Source organism: Colossoma macropomum, unplaced genomic scaffold, assembly GCF_904425465.1.
Source record: "Colossoma macropomum unplaced genomic scaffold, Colossoma_macropomum, whole genome shotgun sequence".
In the NCBI taxonomy this organism is placed as follows: domain Eukaryota; kingdom Metazoa; phylum Chordata; class Actinopteri; order Characiformes; family Serrasalmidae; genus Colossoma; species Colossoma macropomum.
The window spans coordinates 139,265-166,691 of NW_023495303.1; the positions used below are offsets into that span (position 1 = coordinate 139,265).

At 41.0% G+C, this 27,427-nt stretch overlaps 1 protein-coding gene across 2 annotated transcripts in view; it reads right to left on the reverse strand.

Moving 5' to 3' along the window:
- sh3bp4a (SH3-domain binding protein 4a) overlaps positions 1 to 27,427 on the reverse strand; it is a 64,536-nt gene that overhangs the window by 4,987 nt on the left and 32,122 nt on the right. For both annotated transcript variants that reach the window (XM_036562037.1, XM_036562038.1), the window contains exon 4: positions 2,312 to 2,500. In XM_036562037.1, coding sequence (XP_036417930.1) covers positions 2,312 to 2,500 — 189 coding nt within the window. The remainder of the gene's footprint in view (positions 1 to 2,311; positions 2,501 to 27,427) is intronic.

A 27,427-nucleotide genomic window follows, 5' to 3' on the forward strand; every position in this document is an offset into this window, starting at 1 on the left:
CATGCTGTTCTAGAATGTCCTCCTCCATTCACAGTGTGTAAACTGTTCTCTTCCATTCACACTGTTCTAGAATGTTCTGCCACAATACACTGTTTTCCACCATTCCAATCTTTCTGGAACGTTAACCCCCATCCACTCTGCTCTTAAATGTTCTTCACCAACTACACAGTTCTAGGGTCTTCTCCTATGTTCTAGAATTCACTGGTTTATTGGTTCTCTCAACATTCTAACACAAGTGTCAGCTAAGTTGTTATTACAGTTAATGTTTCCTGCTGTATGTTTGTCTAGAGGAGGGTGGGCACGATGACTGTGGTGGCTGTAAAACAAGTGTAACTTCAGGCCTGAAGCACAGCAGATCAAATATGTTTACATAAGCATTTATACAGCGTTTAAGTCCACATAAACCTGACTGCCTGTTTATTGGATACATTTGGCTCTCATATTTATTAAAACTGGCTCAAACTAATGAAACATTGATTAAAATTAATTGCATTAAACAGTGCAAAGCCAACAGAATTGCTCAGGTGATGCTGAGCTTTAGCACTAAAATGACCCGAATGTGGCGCCGACTCACAGCTGGTCTCTGACTGCACCTCTAGACGGAGATTTGCAGGAATTGCAGGAAATTGGTTCTGAATCCCACCAGGATGACTGAAATGCCTCAGTGGGAGCCCATTTAATTTAGACGGGGGAAAATCTTCTGAATGATGGTCAGCTACCACTGCTGCTCCTCAAATTTACAGTTTCCAGCCTTACCCCAAATATATTCGATCGGTTTCTCACTGGAGCGACGAGGCTAATGAAGTTAGCAAACAATGGAAGCTTATTCCCCACCAGTTAGTCTGGATCTAACTGCTTCAAAGCATGTGCAGTAGCCATTAAATTGCTAATAGACTCGATTATGTGGTTTCTGTAGCAGCAGCCGTCCCAAAGCCTGAATTCTGTTCATACTTTGTTCATTTTTACATTGTGTGATGATTTACACATGCAGGTTAATCATGTATGTGTGACAACACTGGGCCTCATTTACCAACCATTCTTAAGAAGAAATTCCTTCTTTAAACCCTCTTTGGCATGCGCCCGTCCCCTGGGCCCCGATGATGGCCATGAGAGCCGACAGGAAGGCAGAGCCCGAATCCCGGACGCCACCGAGGAGGACATCAGCCACCAGAGAGGGGACAATGATGATGGCGGCCACGAGAGGGACGAAGTGGGAAGTGGGTCCCGAACTCTGCTGCCAAGACCCCGCCTCCTGTTTCTGTTGAGCTCTGATTCCCTATTGGCTCAGGTACTCAGGTGATTTGGCTGGCAGCGTGAGCACCTAAGCCGAGAGGAGAGAAGAGCTCGTTGCTCCACCCCGCTGTCACTGCCCCCACCCGGCAGCTCGGCCGCCTGGATCGAACATGAGGTGTAGTGAAGCGGCCTTGATGCGGAACACAAGGCGGGGCCTGGGTGGCGGAGTTCGGGACTCCGCCTTCATGCCTCTCGTGGCCATCATCGTCGTCGTCCCCTCTCTGGCGGCTGACGTCCTCCTCCCGCTGTCACTTGTGTTCCTTGGCGGTGTTTGGTATTCGGGCCCCACTCTCCTGCCGGCTCTCGCAGCCATCATCAGGGTCCGGGGGACAGGTACATGCCATACCCACTTACGCAGTTTTTACAAAGATTCTGAATTCACCAGTGTTCTCTTATGTGGGGTTTATTCTTAGGTAAGAACAGAATCTACACACACTCAAGAGCACAAAGGTGAGAACAGTTCTGCGCTTTAAGAACACGTCATGAAACTGATGTAGACTTTTTCTTAGGACGTTTCACAAGAACACACATAAGAACAAACTGAGGAAGATAAGTGTGCTGAACTACATGCTAAATGGTTCTTTAGTAAAGAAAATCAGTTCTTTGTAGAACCACCTTTACATGATTAAAGGGTTCTTTGCACCATGAAATGGTTCTTCAGATTAATGGAGAATGTGCTGAACATGGTTCTATATAGAAAATCTTTGAAAATGGTTCTATATAGCACCACAAAAGGTTCTGCTATTGTTACGATGTCAAGCTGGTTACAATAGAAGAACACTTTTGGGTAGAACATCTACAGCACATTCTCCATCAATCTGAAGAACCATTTCACAGTGCAGAGAACCATTTAATCATGCACAGGGTTCTTTGAGTGTTCATGGTTCTATATAGAACCATTTTCCTTACTAAAGAACCCTTGATGCACCATCTTTTCGAAGAGTGTCCTTCTTTGCATAGGCACTCAAGTCTCTACAGCCTAAACTGTATCATATGTTTGTGTGTTTATGTTCTTCACCTCACTGTCCACCACTCCTGTCCGGTCTCTGTGTGGAGCCTCATAAGCCTCCATCTGCTGTTTGGACACTCGGGCCAGTTTCTCGGCCAGTTCCCTCCAGCGTGGGGCCACCTCCACTGCAGTGGTCAGCAGCACAAAGTCCAGAATCAGACGCGCCACCAAACCCTGACAGTCCATCTTCAGCAGAGCCTGGGAGACACACAGGAAACACAGTTGTTTTTGTAACTTGTCAGAACACATACATCCCATATACATTATCTATATGTAAGTACCTGTACGCAATAGCAATATGGCCCATATATATGATCTATATGTAAGTACCTGTACATAACAGTAATATGGCCCATATATATTATCTATATATAAATACCTATTTGGAATAATAGTATTTCCCATATGTGTTACATATCTAAGTACCTATATGCAATATGCCCTCATATGTATTATATATGTCGCTGCTGAACAGCCCAAAAGAAACGGCCCAAAATGATTTGTAAAAAGTCTGGCTCCATTGACTTACATTAAAAGTAAGGTATGTTTTTTCCTTTTTCCTGTTTAGTTACCATTTTGGAGATACAAGGTTTTCTTCTGACAACAGCGATATGTAGGTAACTTTATGTAATAATGTCCAATATTTAATGCAATATCATCACTGTCAGAACAAAACATCGTATCTTATATATGACCAATTTTTTCCACGATATTTTGGACCATTTTTATGAGAAATTCATATTTAACACAATGTAAATCTTTAGTTTTCAGTTGTGCAAAAAAAGTGAAAAATGACATTTTTTATGCATCACTGCAACAGGGATGATATGCAAGTTCCCATATGTATTATATATACATAAGTACCTAATCTAAATCTTAAGTTCTAATAACCAAACATTTTTAAAAAGTTTCAAAACTGAATCGCAGAGCTTTTGTACAATAAAACTTCTCTCGGTTCTGCAGGACAGAACTGTTTTTCTCTGGATTTATTTCATTAAAAACAAACAAAGACACTGAGGGACCTGTTAGAGAGGAGAAAGCAGAGAGGCAGAGAGAGAGAGAGAGACAGAGAGAGAGAGAGAGAGAGAGAGAGAGAGAGAGCAGAGAGAGAGAGAGAGAGAGAGAGAGAGAGAGAGAGAGAGAGAGAGAGAAAGACAGAGAGAGAGAGAGAGACAGAGAGAGAGAGAGAGAGAGAGAGAGAGAAAGAGTAGCGTGCGAGACAGAGGAGACAGGGTCAGACAGGCAGCTTCAAAACAGACATAAGACAGAGAGATCGAGAGAGATCGAGAAAGGGGATCAGTTAGCTGTGCTGTAAGCACTAGAAGGGAACCACTATGGTGGTCAGACACCGTGCAGCTTCAAAACAGACAATAAACTGACCACAGCAGCATCAGAGAGAGAGAGAGAGGGGGAGAGAGAGAGAGAGAAAGAGAGAGAGAGAAGAAGAAAGTGAGGGAGGGCGATATGGCAAAAGTATACATAAGCACGATACTTAAACACTTCAAGGCACCAAATCACAATATTTCATTCTTTGTTCTTTTCTGAAATTCACTGCCACCTTAAATTTACTGATACCTTAAATTTACCGCCACCTTAAACGCATTGCTACCTTAAATGCAGTTCCACCTTAAATTCAGCGCTACCCTTGAACGCAGTTCCACCTTAAATGCAGTGCCACCTTAAATGCAGTGCCACCTTAAATTCAGTGCTACCTTAAATGCAGTTCCACCTTAAATTCAGTGCCACATCAAATGCAGTTCTAACTTAAAAGCAACTTAATAATAATATCTACAATTAGAATTGTATTCCGTTTTTTACAAACTGCACCGAATCCAGTTAAACAGGACTAATTCTGCTCACTTTATAATAAAAATATGATGTCAGTTTTCTTTGTATACTCATGATGTCCACCATATAATTAATCACAGTAACCATAAAATATCATCATATTTCACACACACACACACACACAAACACACACACACTGCTGCCGCTCAGTTTACTCTCAGAGTGCTGAATCAGAATCACACTCTGATGCTGCTGTGGAGTAAGAAGTCAGTTCAGTCCTCTCTGTGGTGTCTGATTTAACAGCAGTTCAGTAAAGCAGGTCAGTCACTCAGCGGATCAGAGAGAACTCATCACACTGTTTCACTCTCTCACTCACTCACACGTTCATCAGCCCTGCTCATTCTTCACAATGATAACCTCAGCACAAAGACAGCGGCCTTTCATAAAGTCACGTCCAGCAGCAGGAAACCCAGTCCTTACAGGTCCCTCACTGGACACGCCGCGTCCAAACACTCAAAAATACCGCTTTTAATGAAGATACACAGCTTCTGTGTTTCAGCGCTGACGAGCTGAGCGCGCTGTTGCCACTCAGGGCTTCACCGTTACTTTACCATGGAGCTGTGACTCAGATACAGCACGTATATATGACCCAGATACAGCATGTAAAGGAATCAGATGCAGCTACAGTATTTAAATGAACCAGATCCTGAATTTAAATGAATCAGGTACAATATGAATGATTCAGATACAGTATACAGTATGTAAATGAATCAGATGCCGTATGTATCTGTGACTTAGACACAGTAGAAATAGTAATTACATAGTTAATAACATCGAACTTACATTTACATTTAGTTTACTGTATAGTCAGATTTGAGTCTGGACTTATGACTTTTTTCAGATTTAAAAAAAAAAAATATTTGTTTCTTTCTGCAAAACCAGCCTGTACACACATCAAATTCAAATCATAATACAATATCTCCTCTTTTACTCACAAACACTAGCGAGAGTGTAGAATCTGCACCTTCCACACAATCTCTCCACCTGTTTATATAAACGATGAGTCAGAAATAATTCATATATACTAAAGAGTGACGTTATTATGGGAGGCCTTAAGTGGCTCTGTTAAGAGCAGAGTCTTCTGGGTCCATCTCACTGAGAATCGAGTACAGATTAATCAGCGCTCGAGACAGAATGCAAAGTTTTGCACAATGCAAAGTTAGTGGCCCTCCGTCGAGCCACGCCGAGCCACGCCGAGCCACGCTCAGTCACGTCCAGCAGTGGTGAATTTAAATAGTTCAGATTAGAAATGCTGAGCTGCAGTGAGGAGCAGCAGGACTGACTGACAGGCTGGTTCACGTCAGCAGATCCACTGTGTTACAGCGCTGACAGATACATACAGAGAGGAAAACAAAGACTGAGCCACGTATGGCACTGTACTGTATCGATTCATAGATACATACTGTATCTGATTAACAGATCCATAATATATCCAATTCATACATTCATACCATATCCAATCATAGATTCATACTGTATCTGATTAATAGATCCATAATATATCCGGTTCATATATTCTTACCATATCTGATTCATAGATACATACTGTATCTGATTAACAGACCTATACTATATCTAATATGTACATTCATACTATAGTTGATTCATAGATACATACTATAGTCAATTAATTCATACTGTATCTGATTAACAGACCCAGATACATTCTATGTCCAATTCATAAATTCATACTGTATCCAATTAATACGTACATACTATATCTGATTAATAGATACATACTATTCCAAATTAAAAGATGATCATAATCAGATACAGAGTAATCAGAATCAGATACAGTATGTATTTATGACTCAGTTACAATAAGTATACCAATCAGATACAGTATGTATATGAATCAGATATAGTATGTATACACAACCATGAATGTATGACCCATATAAGTATGACTCACATACAGTTTGTATTTATGAGTCGGGGGCAGCATGTGTATATGATTTAGACTAGATATGATTTAGAGTATGAATTTCTGAATCAGATACTGTATGTATGTACAAATTATTAAGCATGTCTATAAATCAGAATGAGTATGAATAAATAAATTAATAATGTATTCATCAGATAATATATGGATTTATTATACTGAATGAAATTATGAAACAGATACTGAATTTATATATGAGTCAAGTAAAGCATGTATATGAACCAGATACAGTATGATATGAATATTTATGCATCAGGTACAGTGTGCATCTATGACCCAGATACAGTATGAATCTATAAATCAGATACAGTACAAATCTATGAATTAGATATAGCATGAATCCATGAATGAGATGCAGTATGAATATATGAATCAGACAGCATGAATCCATGAATCAGATATAGCATGAATCCATGAATCAGATACAATATGAATTTATGAATAGGACACTATGAATTTATGAATCGGATACAGTATGAATCTATGAATCAGATACAGCATGAATCTATGACTCAGATACAAAATGAATTTATGAATTGGGTACAGTATGCATTTATGAATCAGATATGGTTTGACAGTGAATCAAATACAGAATGTATATATGAATCAGATACAGCATGAATCTATGACTCAAATACAGTATGAATTAATGAATCAGATACTGAATATATCTGTGAATCGGACATTAGAACCCCTTTAATTCTGTGCTGAATGTTCGAAAGTTGCTCCACCTACTAAACACACACTCATATAGATACAGCGGACAGAGAACGTAAACATCTGTGCAGCGTATACATCACCACCCACACACTCGCTTATCTCTCTCTCTCCCCACACACACACACACACACACACACACACACACACACACACACACAGTCAGCAGCAGGAAGTCAGGGACATGCCTTTCTCTCTTTGTCTCTCTCTCTAACTCATTCTCTATCTCTCTCTCCCTTTCCTTCACTTCTCTCTCTCTCTGTAGTTTCCATGGGTGAATAACTGCATCCTTCAAAACACACAGCCAGTCCTGTTTCCTGTCTCCCTCACACACACACACACACACACACACACACACACACATATATATATACACACACACCCCACCCCCCCACCGAGCCGTATTTGGAATAGGAATGGGTCTGTGGAGAATAGAGTGGTAATCCCCACACTGCTTTGTGTGCTCTGTAAAATAGAGGGATGAAAAGAAAGGAAAGGACATTCAGAGCTGGAGGAGGAGGAGGAGGAGGAGGAGGAGGAGGAGGACATGGTTGGGAAATATATAAGTATGTGTCTGTTTGAGTGTACGAAACAACAGGCAGTTATAATCTGTTCTGGTCCGTCTGCAGAGTTGCAGCGTAACTCATCAGGACATCAAGACTATGAAGTAATGCATATGGGACTGTCAGTGCTGGTACTAAGTGTCCCGTAACACAGTGATGTATTCAGTTGAAGATGTAGTTATAATACCAGGCATTGCCACAAAGCAGCTTTGCAGAAAACCCATGTCCGTCGCCAAGAGCAACAGTGGTAAGAAAAACTCCCAAAGAGCAGGAGGAAGAAACCTTGAACCTAAAGAGGAGCCCATCCTCCTCTGGTCGACACCGAAGAGCAAAACAACGACACATCGAGGGCAGTATAGAGAACCAGAATCGCTCTAGAATTGCTACGGTGCTGCTAGGCTATTGCTATTAAATCCCAGGTGGTTGCTAACGTGTTACTAGTTTATTGCAATGCCATCCCAGGTGTTGCTAGGCTGTTGATATGGTATTCCAGGTGGTTGCTATAGTGTTATTACATCGTTGCTATGTTATCCCAGGTGTTGCTAGGCTGTTGATATGGTAACCCACAAAGGGTTACTACTACTATTGTTATGCTGTCCCAGGTGGTTGCTAAGGTAGGTCATTGTTATGGTATCCCAGGTGCTTGATAAGGTGTTGCTAGGCGATTACTATGGTATACAATGTGGTTGTTAAAGTGTGACTAGGTCATTGCTATGCTGTCCCAGGTGGCTGCTAAGGTGCTGCTAGGCCGTTGCTACAGTATCCCAGGTGGCTGATAAGGTGGTGCTAGGCTGTTACTATGCTATCCCAGGTGGTTGCTAAAGTGCTGCTGTACCATTGCTACAGTATCTCAGGTGTTTGCCAAGGTGTTGTGAGACTACTGCTACATTATCACAGGTGGTTGCTATGGTGCTGCTAGGCTATCACTGTGGTATCCCAGGTGGTTGCTAAAGTGTTACTAGGCCATTGATATACAACCCCAGGTGGTTGCTAAGGTGTGTGATGGGCCATTGCTATGGTATCCCATGTGGTTGCTAATGTGCTGCTAGGCCATTGCTGTGCTATCCCAGGTGGTTGTTAAGGTGCTGCTGGGCTGTTGCTATGGTATCCCAGGTGGTTGCTAAAGTGTTAATAGGCCACTGATATGCTATCCCAGGTGGTTGCTAAGGTGCTGTTCAGCCATTGTTATGCTGTCTCAGGTGGTTGCTAAAGTGTCACTAGGTTGATGCTATGCTATCCCAGGTGGTTGCTAAGGTGCTGCTAGGCTATTGCTATGGTATCCCAGGTGGTTGCTAGTGTTACTAGGTCATTGCTATGCTATCCTAGGTGTTGTTAGGCTTTTGATATGGTATCCCAGATAATTGCTAAGGTGCTGCTCTGCTATTGCTCTATTGCTATGGTATCCCAGGTGGTTGCTAAGGCATATGATGGTGGCCGAGTGTGGTGGAATAAGAGATAGAGGTGTACGCATTATTGATTATATTACATTATATTACATATTTATTGTATTACGAATTTGGTTAAGGCTTATTAATCAGTAATTACAGGGACTTTAATGCAAACTGGCTGAGCTATTCTTAGGCTAGAAATTTGTAACAAATCTTTGGGCCTGCTGGTGGGCCCTGGCCATTTAAGGGGTTAAATCAATGAATACCTTTGATCAGGAGAGTGAAATGTGTGAAGATTTTTCTATAAACTATCACTTTAAAGTTATTTAGAGCCAGCACAGCCTGTAGGGCTTAACATGTTGAAAAGAAATAAAACCTAAAGAAATAAAATCGAAAATAAAATCGAAAATAACTGCCATAACTTTTGGGCAGGCCATATTTTATGTTTTATTTTTCTGTCTAATATGTTAAATTCAACTTATTCACACTTAGAAAATCAACAACATGTAATTTGACCAAACCTTTGCGCATATATATATATATATATATATATATATATATATATGTATACATATATATATATATATATATATATAGGAACATGGACTTCTATTCTCAGGATTCTGCTGGATTTAAAGGCGTCCATTGGAGCAGTGCTTATATATTCTCTGATGTCATTCCCACTGGTAATAAACTCCAAACAGAAAGCAGGAAAAATAAATATATATGCATCTCATCTGTGTAAATATGAAGTTTATATTTATGAAGTTGCTCACATTCATCTCAGCCGACCATGAAACAATCTCTCTGAGTAAAACTCCTATCAGTTTGCTGCCTGAAATGTGTGACTGTGTTTGCCAGTGTTAAATGTGCTAGCTCATCTTTTGCATGCATAATATAACGATTTGTTGAAAAAAAAAAAACAATTCCCTCCATTTCTCTATTTTTCAATCTAATTTTCCTCTCTCTTCCTCTCTCGCTGCACACACTGTAATTTGCTCTCCGGCGGAGCAGCGCTTTCTTCTCCCCTTCGCTAATGTAGCGTCTGGGCCGGGGCCAGGAGGAGCCCGTTTGGGGATTGTTGTTGAGTGTGGTGTCTGCTGACGGTTGACATTTTGGACGGCGTGGTGAAATGTCACTAACATTAAGCAGGACGAATAATGCGAGACCAGCGGCCCGAGGCTGTAACTTTTCCTGCTAAGTGCTAGTGTAATTCATTTTTCTTGGTTAAATTTACTTCAGTTTTACAAAATAAAAGTGCTTCGCGCCGCATCACGCACCTCATTACTGACCGCGGGACCCACACGTCAATTGTTCTTTCCTGAGAAGTGCTTTTTTGACTTATCTCTGGTGTTTATTGGCATTTTGTGTGCCAATACAAACTCACTGTACCCAAACTGCTGCAGTCCTGAGTTCTGGGAAGTGTCTATTTTTGAAAATGCGCCCTTATTGAGACTCAGTTCACAGCCTACAGGCTCAGATGATGTAAGCCGCAGTAGACCTGTAGTTAGTCCCAGACAGTGAGGCAATGATACAGTACCATCCAAAGATTTAGTGTTTGCTGTGATCCTAAAGGCGTCTGACCCCGTTTACACCTGGTCACTTCATGTGTCCGGTATCTGGATTGTATTCTGGTAAGATTTTAGCCACATGCAGTAACAGTTGGTAGTCAAATGCGTCTCCAGTTAGTCGGACCGAAATCCAACTGCTGTTTGGGATGGAATATGCAAATCTGCTCATTATGCGGCAACCAAACACCAGATGTTTCAGCCTCTTCGTCTACGGTCTGTTTTGCACAGTAGAGTCTGTCCATATCCGTGTGCCCAGTGACGCACCACACAGGAAGGGGTTTTAGTTGTACTGAGAGGAGCTTTAGTTGTAGTGGGAGGAGTTTTGGTTGTACTGGGAGGAGTTTCTGTTGTACTGGGAGGGGTTTAAATTGTAATTGGAGGAGTTTTATTGTAATGGGAGGAGTTTTGGTCATACAGGAAGGTGTTTTGGTTGCCCCCATCAGATAAACAGCACTTAAAGCTTTCATCTCTGAGAGAGAGGAGAAAATCAAGCTGATCAGATCTGAAAACATCCACAGGTGTTTCTGTCCATCCTTCCACTGTGAGAAGACGACTCAGCGCTGTGGGTCTGAAAGGATGTGTAGCTGATCAAGAAGAACCTCACTGAGAAAAGGAGACGGACACATCAAACAAAGAAGCTGAACGATGGACTGACCACCCCAGAGTCCAGACCTCAACACCACTGAATGTGTTTGATTACTTCAGAAAATGATCAACCAGCTTCTAAGACTGAACTTTGGAGGTGTGTCTGCAGATTCTTTGAGGAACTGAAAGTGAGTCTCCTGAGAAGAACGGGAAGCTGGAATAAAGGTAAAGAGTGGACGCTGAAAAATTGATTTTCTGTTACATATATTTTTTTCCTGACACTGAAAATGAATAAGTTGTACTTAATGGCTGCTTTGACTGGAAATCAATGAAAGTGGTCTGTGGCTTTGACCTTCGGACGGTACTGTAAGTGTACGATGGAAAAGGATCTAAAAAAAGAAGATTGTTTGGATTTGATTTTTTGATCACGGAGTAATTCTCTACATGTTGTCACACAGTTCTGATGTTCTCACTGTTAGTGTAAAATGTGGAAAAGAGTACAAATGAACTCTGTACTGTACGTAGCTCTGTCAACAATTGCTCCCTTGTTTTCCACACACTTAACCCTCCGACAGGCATTCACTTATTGTAAAAGCCTGCATTCCTGTAAATCCCAGGATGCTGAATTCAGAGAAAGCTCTTTGATGCCTCGCGGTGACTCAGAGCCCCTTTTGTTCCGTGCAACATCTTATCGGAACGTGTCCGGCGAGGGCTGTCAGGAGCCGATCTTGTAGAAGATCCATTAAATGTGGGACAGGAACGGCGACAGGAGGGCCCAGAGGACTCCCTCCGAATCCATTATTCACACAATGTCATAGGCAACGGAGACAGGCCGACAGAGCCACGAGAGAAGCTTCCAGAACCTTCTTCCAGGCCTGTTATTGATGTGTCACATAAACAGAACATCTCATCACGAACTGCATTTAAGGTAAGTGCTTCATGTTCCCAAAATGCACTCTAGAGAAACTTACAGAGTCAGAACTGTTCACAGTGGTGGTGATAGGAACCAGACGTCCACCTCTAAAAGCTCCCTCACAGAAAGTTCCTACATGAAATTTGATTATTATGAGAAGAAAAATAAACGACTGGCATATTCAGTCAGGCGTAACGTCTCATAGGATACTCTGTCAATTTCTGTATACAGGTGTCCTTTTACAAACATAACGGGGGCTGCATGTATCCAGGGGGCAAAGCTGCTTTGGTAAGATAGCTGGTCACAAGACCGTAAAGTAGGTAAACTGTTGTAATCAACGTATAATTTAAGGACAAAAGTATTGGGACACCTCCACATCACCCCTACAGGAGCTTTTATGAATCCCATTCTAAATCCATAGGCATTAATATGGAGTTGGTCCCCCTTTGCAGCTCTAACAGCTTCCACTCTTCTGGGAAGCTTCTACGAGATGTTGGAGAGTGTCTGTGGGAATTTGTGTCCATTCATCCAGAAGAGCATTTGTGAGGTCAGACACTGATGTTGGACGAGAGGGTCTGGCTCACAATCTCTGTCCTAGATCATCCCAAAGGTGTTGGATGGGGTTGAGGTCAGGGCTCTGTGAAGGTCAGTCAAGTTTTTCCACACCAAACTCACCCAGCCAGGCCTTTATGGAGCTGCTTTGGTCACTGGGGCTCAGTCATGCTGGAACAGGAAAGGTTCTTCCCCAAACTGTTCCACAAAGTTGGAAGTGTACAATTGTTCAAAAATGTCTTGGTTCTACTGAAGCATTAAGATTCCCCTTCACTGGAACTGAGGGTTCTAGACCAACCCCTGAAAAACAGCCCCATATCATCGTCCCTCCTCCACCAAACTTTACAGATAGAGAAGCTGATTCATCACTCCACAGAATACGTTTCCTCTACTCCAGAGTCCAGTGGTCCAATCCGACACTTGGCATTGTGCATTTTGATCTTAGGCTTGTGTGCAGCTGCTCAGCTGTGGAAACACATTTCGTGAAGCGCCTAAAGTGCAGTTCTTTTGCTGATCTTGCTTCCAGAGGCAGTTTGGAACTCTTAGTGAGTGAATCAACAGAGGATAGACACTGTGCACTTCAGCACTCAGCAGCTCCACTTTGTGAGTTTGTGTGGACTAGCTTTTCAAGGCTGAGCTCCTGGACACTTCCATTTCACAATAATAGCACTTACAGTTGTCTGGGGCAGATCTAGCAGGACAGAAGCTTCACACACTGACTTATGGCAGAGGCAGCGTCCTATGACAGTGCTATGTTTAAAGTCACTTAGCTCTTCAGTACGACCCTCTACTGCCACTGTTTGTCTATGAAGACTGCAAGGCTATGCGCTTGATTTAATCCACCTGTTAGCAACATGTGTGGCTGAAACACCTGAACTCAATCAGTGTTGTGCCGAATCCTGACTCTTCAGCAGAATTCGACTCCCCTTTACATACACACACATGATGCAGGCATATGGACGCTACAGATTACGGTTTGTTTCTAAGTGTAAATAATGACTAATCTTTCATTTTGCTTCTCAGCAAACAGCACAACAGGACTTGAAGCCAAACACAGAGTCTCACAGTCAGAGTTTAATTGGTTGCTTTCATAGCACTTGGGAACTCAGGGGATTGAATGCCTTTCATTCATATTACTAGAACACTTCAAACAGAGTCTGGAGCAATTAGCATACTTGCTATAACCAAGTTCACCTCCGACGATGTGACGTTGCAGGATTACCTTTCTTTCTCATTATTATTGGACATTATTGGGCACGTTCTGCTATAAAGCCTCCTATTTGCACACACACATCTGCAATGATGTAGAAATGTATCTATTAGAGCCCATAAGGGATTTCTAGTAGCGTGTTAGCGCTAAGCTATCACACATATTGCACACACGTCTCAATTCTCAGATATCCTTAGGCCTTCTCTGAAGGTCTAAGCGGCCCTCAGGGTTCCCCAATACTGTTTTAAATATTTCATAATAACTGTGAAGACATTAAAACTATGAAATAACACATATAATTATTTGAGATTTTGAAATTCATTCACTCAGGTGGGGTCAGATTTCTGGAGCTGTTATCATCTCTGCCCAAAATAAACATGGGCCACCTCCCTGCTTGCTGTGACCTCGTGACCCCTGACAAGAATAGGGTCAGTGAGTGCCATGTACATAAAAGGACTATGTTGGGATTGTTGTGAAATAAACTCAAGTCGGTAACACTTTCTATGAATGTCACCTTTGTAAGCATCTATAAACACATTCATAACATGTTATAATGCATTCATAAGACATTATAATCATAGCTATGAATATTTATAAAAATGCATTATACGTTATAGCCATGTTTATTATGCATTATGAATTGTTAACATAATACATTATAAGTACTGATCATAACAAATTATAAGAGCTCATAAGTCGTATTAGTCCGCTCTAAGTAAAGTGAAGCGTACTGTACTAAAGCCTCCTCCAGTGTTCAGAGTGAGGCTTCAAGTTGAAGTATTTACTGAAGGATTTACTGAAACACTAAAACATTCACAGTAAAGCACATTACAGGCTTCAAATGTCAGAGTTTAAACTAGAGCTGCATCAGTGTTTTACCCAATGTGGGAAAGGTAATGTTCACCACCGTTAGCTTGATATTTGTCTTTACTTTATGCTCTCCAAGCTGGGACTGACTTCTGTGGCACTGACATTATAACATATTATTAACACTATTTATAATGCATTATATTAACAATTCACAATGTATAATAAACATGGCTATAAAGTGTAATTCATTTTTATAAATATAACCACGTTTATAATGCCTTATGAATACATGTTATAAATGTGTTTATAGATGCTTACAAATGTGACATTCATAGAAAGTGTTACCCTCAAGTCATCATTAAATCATCAAATACTATCATTAAGGTAAGGCTGGGCGATACGGCAGAAATATATTCATATTTATCAGGTATCACTGCTCACTTTTGCCCTTCTTTATTAATGTGTTATAACTGCTTATTAATGCTTTTTAAAGTGTTTATGACCCAATTTATAAGCATTAACAATCTAATTTTAAACCACGCATAAGCACTTTTCTGAGGTTGGTGAACGAGTTGGAACGAAAAACAAGCACCAGCAAAACAGCAGTGATCACAAGAAAAAAGGCTGAAAACTATGAGTAAAATGATTTTTAATGTAATGTTTCAAAATGAACCTCTACAGAAGGAAGAAGTTCAAAAACTGGTAAATATAAGCTAAAAAATATTCATAATGAGCTGCCATCCAATCGGCTACTTGTTCTGTACAGTTTGTATTAGAGGTGGACGATATGGCAAAAATATAATATTTCAAGAAATATTCACAATAAACATAATATGATACTTTTTTTCAGACCAGTTAAAACACAGAAAACAGATCCAGCTGAGCTACATTTATCAGAAGCTATCAAAAACTGAACACAATGATTTTTACTCAATATTTGGCAGTAAATCCAGTTAAACAGGACTAATTTTGCTCTCCTTATAATGAAACACTCAGTTGGTCAGTGTCTACAAGCGCTGAGGATATGTTCAGAAAAGCACACTGTATTGTATTCATCACAATAACAATATATATTGCCCAGCCCTAAAAGATGGTGCATCAAGGGTTCTTTGGTAAAGAAAATGGTTCTATATAGCACCATGAACACTCCAAGAACCCTTTGCATGATTAAAGGGCTCTTTGCATCATGAAAGGATTCTTCAGATTGATGGAGAATGTGCATGAATTTGCTATAGATGGTTCTATATGGAACCTATTGTTACAACCTTGACATCATAACAAAAAGAGCCCTGATGGGTGCTATATAGAACCATTTTCAAAAAGGTTCTATAAAGAAGCAGCACATTCTCCATGATGCAAAGAACTCTTTAATCATGCAAAGGGTTCTCTGAGTGTTCACGGTTCTACAAAGCACCATTTTCTTTACTAAAGAACCCTTGAAGAAGCATCTTTTTTAAGAGCGTAGTTTACACTGTTTACACACAGGTTGTTGTTGTTTACAGGCTCTCTAATTGGTCTATATCTGTGGCTGTGACTGAAATGGATCCCTATTCCCTCATTAACATTATGCTTTACTGTGCTATTCTGTTTACTAAGCAGCGGTGAAAACGTGCCGATCAATACATGAATGTGATCACTTTCTCATCAGTTTGTCAGTATTTCGCATAAACAAACCTGCATTAGTTGCCTACCATTAGCTGGCTTCTTAGCTGGTCAAAGAAAACCTGACTAGGGTCAGCTTGACCAGCGTTAGGGTCTTTGTTTTTAACTGTACAGAGCTGCTCCTTTTTAAAGTGTTTCTCCAGAGTCGAAAGAGTCTGATGAGCTTCATTTCCGGCTCAGCGGCCACCTGTTATCGTTAGCTAACGTTCCTCTGCTCGTTGTTTAGTAACAAGAGACATGCAATGCACATTCAGCTGATGTGATCGAACGGTGTTCACTCGAAATTACGCTGTAAACAGTGATGCAACTTTTGACTTAAAATAGTAAGCAATGCAGTTGATTTTGAATTTTGAGTTCATTGAACTTCAAATAGTAAGTTAACAGATCAATAATTCCTTTTTTATGTTTGTTTAACTTCTTTGAACTCAAGATTTTAAGTCACTTTACACACATTAGGGCTTTTTTAAATACGCACATGTACATTAGACAAGATTGCAGTGCCCTTAAAATCACTCTGGAATCACACTTAATGATTTAGACACTAATAGAAAAATAGCCAACCTGAAAACACAAAAAGTGACCTATTTCTATCACAGCGTGTTTTTATGATCCATGGTCAGTGTTCTAAAAGTACTGACCAAACCCAACATAGACGCAAAGAGTATTGAGATGGAATTGATCACAGTAACATGTTGTCATATTGCCCACCCTACATTACGCCCAACAATAGCTAACTACCACCAACAGCTACATTTGGGGAATGTTTTCTGAAACTCTGACACACAATCACAGCATTTATATAAATCTGTGCTGCTTTCAGACAAATGGAGCTTCAGCGCCTGAACGATTTCGAAACACACAGGCCGAGACACGACGCGCTGCTACCAGTGACTGATGACACTCATTTAATATCTGAAGCTGATTTATTTGAACAGAGATGGTTTAATGTCCCTTAAATAAATACATTTAATGTCCTGGACCCACAAAAACTCACCACTTCTGAATCAACTGAGAAGCCTTGATTGAACCTCTTAAACCCAGGCCTGTGCGTAGAACCACACTTCAGTTCCACACTCTTAGAACTCTTAGAACTACAGAACTGGCACATCAGCTTCATAGTGAATGCTGAATAATGCATAGTATTTACTGAACAATTTATAGTAGATACTGAACAATTTACAGTAGATACTCAATAATTTACAGCAGTTTCTAAATGATTTATAGTAGATACTTAAGAATTCAAAGCAGATACTGAATAATCTACAGCATAATCTACATAATCTATATATATAATCTACATAATTTATAGCAGTTACTGAGTAATTCATAGTACTTACTGAATGATTCGTAGAAAATACTGAATAATGAATAGTAATTACTGAATAATTCATAATAAATACTAAATAATTCATAGCAGATACGGAATAATTTACAGTAGATACTTAATAATTCATAGTAGAAACTAGTAAATACTTAATAATTCATAGTAGCTAGTAAAATTTGTAGTAGTTACTGAATAATTCATTGTATGTACTAAATAATTCACAGTAGGAACTGAATAATTCTTGGTTGTTACTAAATAATACATAAATGCTAAAGAATTCATAGTAAATGATTAATAATCAGTCTTACGATTAATAAACCGCATCAGTGAGTTTAGAGTCCAGGGTTTTTGCTTTTCTGTTTAGGGAGCTGAGTTGATATTCTTATTAATGGTGGTCATCGATCGCCCACTGATTCTAGGGCAGTACTTTAAGACATGAACACTCTTCTCCTCCATTCTCCTCCTCTAACGGTCTCCTTCACATTATCTTCTCATACCAGAGCCTCCGGAATGCCAATTTCATTGCTAGGAATGCAACAGGATCATCTCAAGCGTGGCAAAGCTCCAGGTTTCTGAGCTAATGAAGAGACCCCTCGTTTCCATTCCGAGAAAAGAGCCTCAAGAATGCCCGGAATTCTTGTGCCTGTCAGTCAAGACTCCCAACAAAGGCATTCTGGAACTGCACTTCGGAATTAAACTCTGGAATTAGCATGCAGGACACCCAGGACGTGGCCGGACCACCTGCTCGGAATGTGACTGTTTTAATGTGGCCCGTGTGCTGAATCAGGCCGACAGAACTGTTAAAAATAGAGCGAGACTCGCCCCGTCTGAACTAAACCATCTGCGGCCAGAGACGAGCGGAGAAACACAACGGTATGACCAACACGGCCTGCACAACACATCAGGCCGGACTTGGCGGACTGCTGGCCAAACACACCATTTCTGTTGGGAATATTTTAGCAGTCAGACATGCATGCAATTACAGTGGAATTATGTTTGGAATTACCAGAATTCCTAAAATGCTGTGCAATGGAATGTTGTGGAATGGGGTGCACATAGAAAAGCTAGATTTTTACTTAACTTTAAATAACCTGGAAATAAACGTTGGAATGTTTTATAATTTAGGGAAATTATCCTACCATTAGAGGTGGAGCGATATGGCAAAAATATAATATTGCGATACTCCAAGAAATTTTCACAATACACGATATATCACGATATTTATTTTTGTCAGACCTCTGCTTGTATTGCTGTGCCTTTAAAACTGATATATGGAAATGAGCTCTGTTCTGACTGGCTGCCTCTCTCACTGAAGCTATAATGAGTGTTTTGGCTCTGATTGCTTTTTGACTGAGGCAGCCTATCAAAACAGAGCTTATTTACATATATTAGTCTTAAAGGCACGACAACACAAACAGCCTGTTTACACATATTCGCCTATGCAGCCTATAGCGGTAGCTCCGCCCACTCACACTGATATAATGTTGATTTTGAGATCATTTGAGACCTAAACATCGAGCTGGACCTTCATTTCGAGTCTGTGTGATTTTGATCCGTAAAGACGTACGACATGGTGTGAAAAACTCCCTCTGACTTTTAGATGATTATTTCAAGCTTTACAGGGCGACTCGCAGATTTTAGCCTTCTTTTATTCTCCTCACTCATAAATAGGACTGTTTTATAAATCACATGACATTACTCTCTCAGATCACCCTGTAGGAGTCCTTCATTCAGAAATTCAGATCATTCCAAAGGGTCCTCCACGTTCCCTCCACTTCTTTTAATGATACGGCTCAGAGAGCGCGAAGCCTGCTATTGTATGGTTTCGCATCGATTCGTCACATTGACTGCTGTCCGCGAAGTGCACAGCACTAGTGTCGAATCAAAATAGACTTCCATCCCTCAGCAGCCCCATCTGTGTTACAGGGTGGAAAACCCCCACTCTTTCTAAACCCCACACTTCTGAAGCACTTTATTAGCATTTGAAAGCAATCGTCCAACCGCGGCCCGACAGACGACTCAAAGACGTTGCGGTTTTGCTCCCCCACGAGACGCGGGATACAGAAACCGATTCCACTTTCTACAGGTCGCCCCCAGCCGCTCTGGGGTCCATTAGGAGCGGATGAATTGGGTCTGAAACTGAGGAAATGAGGGACGCTCACTCGGGCAAATGGGACCGCCGGCCCATTCCCCGCTGACCATCAGCGGCCCTCATCTGACAGGCCTGAGTGACAGGCCGAATTGACCTGTGTGACTGGAAGCTCCAGACGCGGTTATCTCTGCCCACAGTTCAGCTGCCTCGCGAATTTAAAGAGGAAAAGAGAGAGAGAGCGAGAGAGAGAGAGAGAGAGAGAGAGAGAGAGAGAGAGAGAGAGAGAGAGGCAGAATGCGAATCAGCCAAACAGCAGGAGGTGAGAAAGGATAGCAGAGAAAACTCTCTCTCCTCTAACAGCAGGTGAAATGAGCCCAATGTTCGGTCGGAATATTGACCACCATCAACAAGCCTGCATTTCTACAGCTCAGATGGAAATGTTCACTCCATATACTGCCAGCCGAGTTCACCGTCCAAACAAGAAGCCAAAACAGTGTTGATTAAGCGAAGGCACAAAAAGCACCTTGATTGATCCCCCAAATCTTTCAAGGTTATCTCCAATCCAGTCTGGATGGAATTGCTCAGGATTTGCCCAGATATCCCATTTTTAGGCAACATTCCGGAATCCTTCTTACAGATTCAAGGGCAGTTTGCTCTTTCAAATCCTTCAAATTCAAATTTTCGTTTTGTTGGCTTTCTGCAAATTTGTCAAATTGTTGTAAACTGACAACAGTATTGACTGAGATAGAAGAGCTTCTACAAACCCAATTCCAAAACAGTTGGGACAGTATGTGAAATGAGATGAGATATGTAAAGGTTTACCCTTTTCAAATTCATCATTTTTTCTAAACATGCACTCATTCTGAAAAAGATCCTTCCAACATGTTCCAAAAAAGCTGTGAGGGGGCAATTTCAGGCTAGAAATATTCCAAGCAGAATTCAGAACCACTGGCATTTGCACACAGGGGAATTCGACCTCCACATTTAACCTTTTCAACTCCTTGGGAACACCGGTGGTTCCAAAACGCACTTCGTCATATTCTTTATAACTTTCTTATTTCATAAGCTAAATTAAAAGGTGGGGGTCGTATGAGAGCTGTAACTGTCGTCTTTCCAGTCGAATAGATGGGTGATGTAATTTTAAACCCTTATAATAAAACTCACAATTTTTTTTTCTACTGAAAGTCGACCCATTTTTCCACAAATCTGAGCTATAAACTATAAACAGATGGCGTCTCTTCAGTGATCTGCTCTGTAAACTTTATTTTTATAAAATAATACAAAGAGCGAATACAAAGATTTTTGGCTTTCAGCAGTAAATTGTAAGCATATCGCAATATGTGTGATCATAAAACACATGTCCTGTTAATTTGAGGGGAACTTTTGCTAAAAAAATAAATAAATAAATAAATAAAATAAAATTGACATTTATTTCATGCAGTTACTGAATAATTTGCCTTACGATGTGGTCATGTAAATTCACTAGGGGGCAGTGAGCACACTTGCCCAGAGCAGTGGGCAGCCCTATCCATGGTGCCAGGGGAGCAGTTGGGGATTAGGTGCTTTGCTCAAAGGCACTTCAGTTGTGTCCTGTTGGCTCAGGAGAACAAGCCAGTGATCTGGTCACAATGCTGGTATCCTAACCTCCAGCCCATGACTGCCCCCAAAATGTTTTAAAATGTTCAAGAAACATCCCAAACAGATGATGCAACCATGCTTGAGTGTAAGAGGAGCATCCAGGAAAGGCAAGTCCTTATGAGGATGTGGTCGAGGCCACTTTGAGTAAAAATCAGTAAAAAGCATCAGCATCAGTAAAAAAACAACGTTCCTCAGCAAGCGATTGCAAGGATCTTCGATATTTCACCCTCTACGGAGCATGATATCATCAATAGATTCAGGCAATCTAGAGAAATCACTGTGCATAAAAGAAAAGGCCAAAAACCACAACTGATCTTCGACCCCTCAGACGGCACTGCATTAAAAACTGGCATGTTTCTGTGATGGATGTCACCACATGGACTCAATACTTTGGCAAACCATCATCAATAAACACTGTTCATCGCTGCATCCCACAAATGCGAGTTAAGAGTGTCCTTTTCACAGTGGAAGCAATGTCCAGAGATAATATAAGGTTTATAAGGTAAAACGTTAAATATTGCTTTTGTACTGTTTACAGCTTAATACCGATCAAATGGAATTTACTAACCACTGCTTTCTGTTTTTATTTTGTAAATAATCCGTTAAATAGAAGAATAATATCTGTGTAAACGCCTGTATCTGATTACATTCCCTATCGGAAAGTTTAAGTCCGTTCTGATCATGTTCGTCACGTCATAGTGAAAGTTTATACCGTTCAACATGGCGGAGCAGAAACTGGTCAGCAGAGGAGACGAAGTTTATGCTCTGATCTTTAAAAGACGGCGGTGGGACGGACGTCCAGCTTATGTGTCTCAGAACACGACGTCTTCCTCTCGGCCTTCTTTAATAAGGACATGTGAAGGACGTTTTCCTGAGTCTGACATCATTTTAAAGCAGTTAAAAACACAAGCACTGCTCACTGCTGCTCATCTCACTCTGACTGGACTCACGTGATGCTGGTTGTCATGGTAACATCTATGCTAAGTGGTTCTCTATGCATGCATGCAATTTTGGATCTGATTACTTGTAGTGAGCATGTAAACGAGATTTTCATCAGATTGTTGAGTAGAGTGAGAATAAACACCTCAGTCTAAATCTATAAATGGAATGAATTTGATCGGATTGGCAAAAATCTTTGCATGTAAACACAGACGGTGCTTCTGATGCACAACTTGTTTAAATGTTGTCAAGTATGGCAGCTGCTGAGATCTTACCTTGAAGAACGGTTCTAAACCCTTGATTCTATCAGGTCCATTGGTAACTCTGAATGTATGACCCTGACTGTATATGTTAAAAATATCAATTATTAAAAAAAGCATCATGGCTCCACTTCACACAGCTTTCATCAGAGCTCTACCAGACTCCGGATAACAGAACCAGGTAATTAGACCTTTATAAAATATAGAAAGGTTCTTCCACAGGTGTAAGTTGACCAGGTGAAGGTCTCTTTGATGAGCAAACAAGCCTTTGCAATCAATATCAAAAGTTCTCCAAAACAGCGTCTGTCAAGGTTTCAAGCTTTCAGCTCGTCTTAAAATACCTCCATTGCTCTTCCTCTAAAACCGACATCTGTGCTTCCTCTTTGTGTTATATTTCAGGTCTGGGCCGTCAGACAGTTAGCAGAGCTCGCAGCGAGGAATGATGGGTCGTTTCATTCATCTGCCAGCTGAGCAACATCATCCATCACGCTGAGGTTGGCGCGGGTGCCTCCGCGGGCGCCCTATCAGAGCTCGGCTTTACGCAACACATTTCAGATAGATTCCACCTGTCACCTGACCCTCCACACACACACACACACTCGCACACCCACACACACACCCTGCCAGCCTGTGACAGCAACATCAGACATCCACGACCGGGGGCACCAACAGCGCCAGAGCCGGCTGCACCGAAAAACGCTGAAGGAAAAAATGCCTGCCAAGAGAAATTACTGTTCTCAAAGGCAAAATAAAACTGATGTCTGCTGAGAAATAAAAAAAAGAATAACGAATTTAGCCCCTCTTTAACAACATAAGCACAGGCTTACATTCACACAGGGACTTCAAAGCACAGCAGCACGGCTGGGTGACGCCAACTAGATCACGATGTAAAGCTTATAAACATACTTTGCATATTGTGCCACAATTTCTACTCTGTGTTCATAAACAGAGATGTTTAAAAGTCATTTCATGAGTCTGAGTCGAGTCTTGCGTGTCTCTCTTGGGTGCAAGTCTGAGTCAAGACTCCAATCTCCGGGGTGTGAGTCAGAGTTGAGATGTGTGAGTCTGGGGTGCGAGTTGGAGTAGAGCCTCTGAGGTGCAAATATGAGTCAAGTCTCAAATCTCTTAAATGCAAATCTGAGTCGAGTCTTGAGTGTCTGGGGAGTGAGTCTGAGTTGAGACGTGAGTGTTGGGCTTGCAGGTCAGAGTCAAGCCTCTGAGGTGCAAATACGAGTCGAGCCTCAAATCTCTGAAATGCGAGTCTGAGTCAGGTCCCGAGTCTCCAGGGTGTGAGTCCAAGTCGAGTCTGAAGTCTCTGAAATGTGAGTCTGAATCAAGTCTCAATTTTCTGGGGTGTGAGTCTGAGTCGAGCTTCAAGTCTCTGAAATGTGAGTCTGAGTCAAGTCTCTGAAATGTAAGTCTGAGTCAAGTCCCGAATTTCTGGGGTGTAAGCCCGAGTCGAGCCTCTAGTCTCTGAAATGTGAGTCTGAGTTGAGATATGAGTGTCTGGGGTGTGAGTCGGAGTTGAGTCCTATGTCTCTGGGGTGCAAGTCTAGAGTCTTTGAGGTGACTCTTGACTTGAGTCCGAGTCAAGTCTTGAGTCTCTCAAGTCTTGAGTCTTTAAGGTTTAAGGGTCCCGGTTGAGCCTCCAGTCTTTGAACTCTGAGTCTGAGTCAAGTTTCGAGTCTCTGGGGTGCGAGTCGAGACAGTAGTGCCAGGAGTGCAAGTCCCCGAGTCTTTGGGGAGCAGGTTCGAGTTGAGTCTGTAGTCTTTGGGGTTTGAGTCTGAGTCGAGTCGTGAGAAAAGGTAGTCTGAGACTTATTGGCCTTTCGCAGCTCCTGACACCGATAGTTGTAAATTAGAGACTTTATCCACATTAATCTTAAAAATAAAGGTTCCTAAGTGGTTCTTGGCTTGAACATATGGTTCTAGCTAAAACGTTTAATTGATATAGAACCTTTACATTCTGTGGAGGTTCTTGAACCTGTTAAAAATGTTTAAAAAGTAGTCTTTCACTGCAAAAAAAAAAAAATAAATAAAAAAAATCAATTATTTTAGGTAAGTAAAATAATCTTGTAAATAATTTCTTGGAAAAAAAGCAAAATTGTCTGCCAATGGAATAAAACACTTTCACTACATTCACTAGAAAAGTACAAATGATTCAAAATAAGTTGAATTTTACCTAAAACAATCAGAAACAAGTTGAGAAATATCAAAGTATTTTAACAGCGAACCTGGTTTTAGATCAATAGAGCAACTTTATTTTTAAGAATGTATTGTAATGGGTATGAATACATATATATGAAAATATAAAGAAATAAATAATTATAAAAGCTAAAGTTTACAGTATCAGAGAAATCGAGAAAAACAACCACAGTACGATTAATCGGAGTATCGATACACCTCTAAGCATCACGACTGGACTGATGCCGGCCTTCAGGTCGCTGTGTTATTGAGCTGGGCTGTATGGAGGTCAGAAATGACAGCTGAGAAAAGGTCATCGTGACAAACAACTATTCATGTTGACGTTATTCCAGCGGGTCAGGGAGGACACAGTTTTCTCATTAGGAAAACATGAAAAATACAAGCACAGTGAATGTCAGTGCTAATAACGCAGCCCGGGAGGTAAATCGCTCCAGCTCCTCAGCTTATATATCCAAAAAGCGTGACGGTGCGGCGACGGCTCCACGCAGCCCGCTCCAGGAAAACACCCTGACCCCGAAACTGACACCAGCCGAGGAAAGCGGAGGGTTGGATTTCCGATCGATTTCTAAAGCAACCGTGGCAAATGACATGTTTCCCACCACACCCAGGCTATTAGACAGAAATGTCAGCACCAGGCTGCTCTCCAGACGCTGCCTGCTGTACATCAGGAGTGAGAAATCTGAGGCAGAAAATGAGAAGTTATGAACAAGAAACAGCACAACTCTCCCTGGAGCTGAAATAGCCCACTCGGACCCAAAGGAAGGGAATGATTTCAGTAAACATTTAAACAGCTGGTAGCACTTAGTGATGTGGACGGAGGTGTAAAATAGCTGAGTCTCCATCCACTTTGTGCACAAATTTAAAGAGATAAAACTGAAAATGTGCTAAAGATTGTGATTTTTGCTGCTTAGCAAGTTCGTTTCCATCAAATTGAGTTGCAGTGATGAAAAAGCTTTGAATAATTGCTTCATTTCCAGCAAAAAAACTGTTTATTATCATTAAAAAAAAATGTTTGCCATGTTTCCATCTCTGATTTCATGGTGCAACTTCTGTAACTTTGGCTTCTCTAACTTTATTTACTTTATCATTTTAAAATTTGATTTTATTGTATTATTTAATAATAATAATGATAATAACTACAAACATGCATCTCCTGAAGGAAACGCAGAATGGTTGCACAGCTTAAATGGTTCCCACTTTCTGCTAGGTTGTTGCTAGGCAGTTACTGTGGTATCCCAGGTGGTTGCTAAGGTGTTGCTATGCAGTTGCTATGGTATCCCATGTGGTTGTTAAATTGTTGCTAGGCAGTTGGCATAGTGTATGGGGTGTTTATTTAGTTGTTCATAGTAGTTGCCAAGTGGTAGCTACGTGTTGTTGAAAATGAATGGGACTCTATGGGAGGAACAAGAGTGCAGATCAGTATGGCTGTGCAGTAGAGTTTGAGGTCCTACCCTTAGTAAGCACATGTTGTTTGGTGGCTCTCGGGCAATCAGTGTGATGATGATAACTCGAAAACTGTGGGGCGAGTTACGCAGCAAAAATCCAGCATAAATTAATAATAATAATAATAATAATAATAAGACAAGAAGAAGAATATAAAACGAGGAACAATATAATTTTTGTGTGTTCCATTGAAAGGCACAACCATTACAATAATAACACTCTAAAACATTTTCTCCATCACATTTGTAACATCCTGTTCTCAAATTATTGCAGAATTAATATTAGCAGCAGGTCTAGCACTATAAATAAGAATACTAAAGTGGAATTCCACCAAAACATCTGCATAGCTTACTGTTTAAGATGTAAACAGAGTCGTTCAGAGTGGTTTGGTGTGAAACGCTCTGTTCTAGAGAAACTTACCGAGTCAGAACTGTTCACAGTGGTGGTGATTGGAACCAGACATCCACCTCTAAAAGCTCCCTCACAGAAAGTTACTACATGAAATGGTTATGAATTCACTGCCTGATGACTGAGACGCTGTTTTATGATAGTTTTGAGAAGATTTTGGTCTTAAAATCCATTCATGGTGGAGGGATACATATTATGCAGGGCGCTGTGAGGCAAAATAGTCCCCAAAGAAAACTTATTATTTCAGATTTTCCACTATTTTCCATCATCAACATTCCATATAAACTCAGAAGACTCGTGTAGGTTCACTGGTGGTTCTGGATAGTAAATAAAATGTCTATATTTGTGTTGTAGTCATGGCGACCCCTGGTTCCTATCACCACCACTGTAAAGACATCTGAACCATTTCACACCAAACCACTCTTATGTATACAGACTTGTTTGAAAAAGCTGTGGAAGATTTTATCCTCAACACTGAATCTTCCTCAAAATCAAAAATGAGGATTCACACAATACAGCAGTGTCCAGTCAAGCATGTAGATAAAAAGCGCTGGTAGAGCGATCCAGACTGACCTGATCTGAATGAGGTCGACCCCGACCGCGCTGTCTTTGGGAAACTGATTGTGAGGGAACTAAAAGCTTAAATCTGCACTTCAGACTGTTTCAGGCAAGCAAACCACACAGCATGACAAATAAACTATCCAAACATGCCCTGCAGGGTACTTAGCCTTCTGGAGGGCTAGCAAACAGTCTGTCTGACCAACAGGCCATCCAAACACACACAGCGAAAGTGCGTGCGGTTCGTTGTTGACTGCTGCTAAACTCCTGAACGACATAAATATTTTAACCCAAAACAGTGGAGGCAAATGCGCTAGTCAACCTCACTTGAACCTGTTTACTTTGCAAGCTTGAAAGCTTCGTACCTGCATTACGGCTTCATGATGGAAGCGTCTCACGCTTGGTTTCTTCTCCTCAAGCTGTCCAGCAGTGCTAGCTTTCCCAATGCTAACACATTTTCCCTATGTAATGTGAGCACTTACAATGATTTACATCTG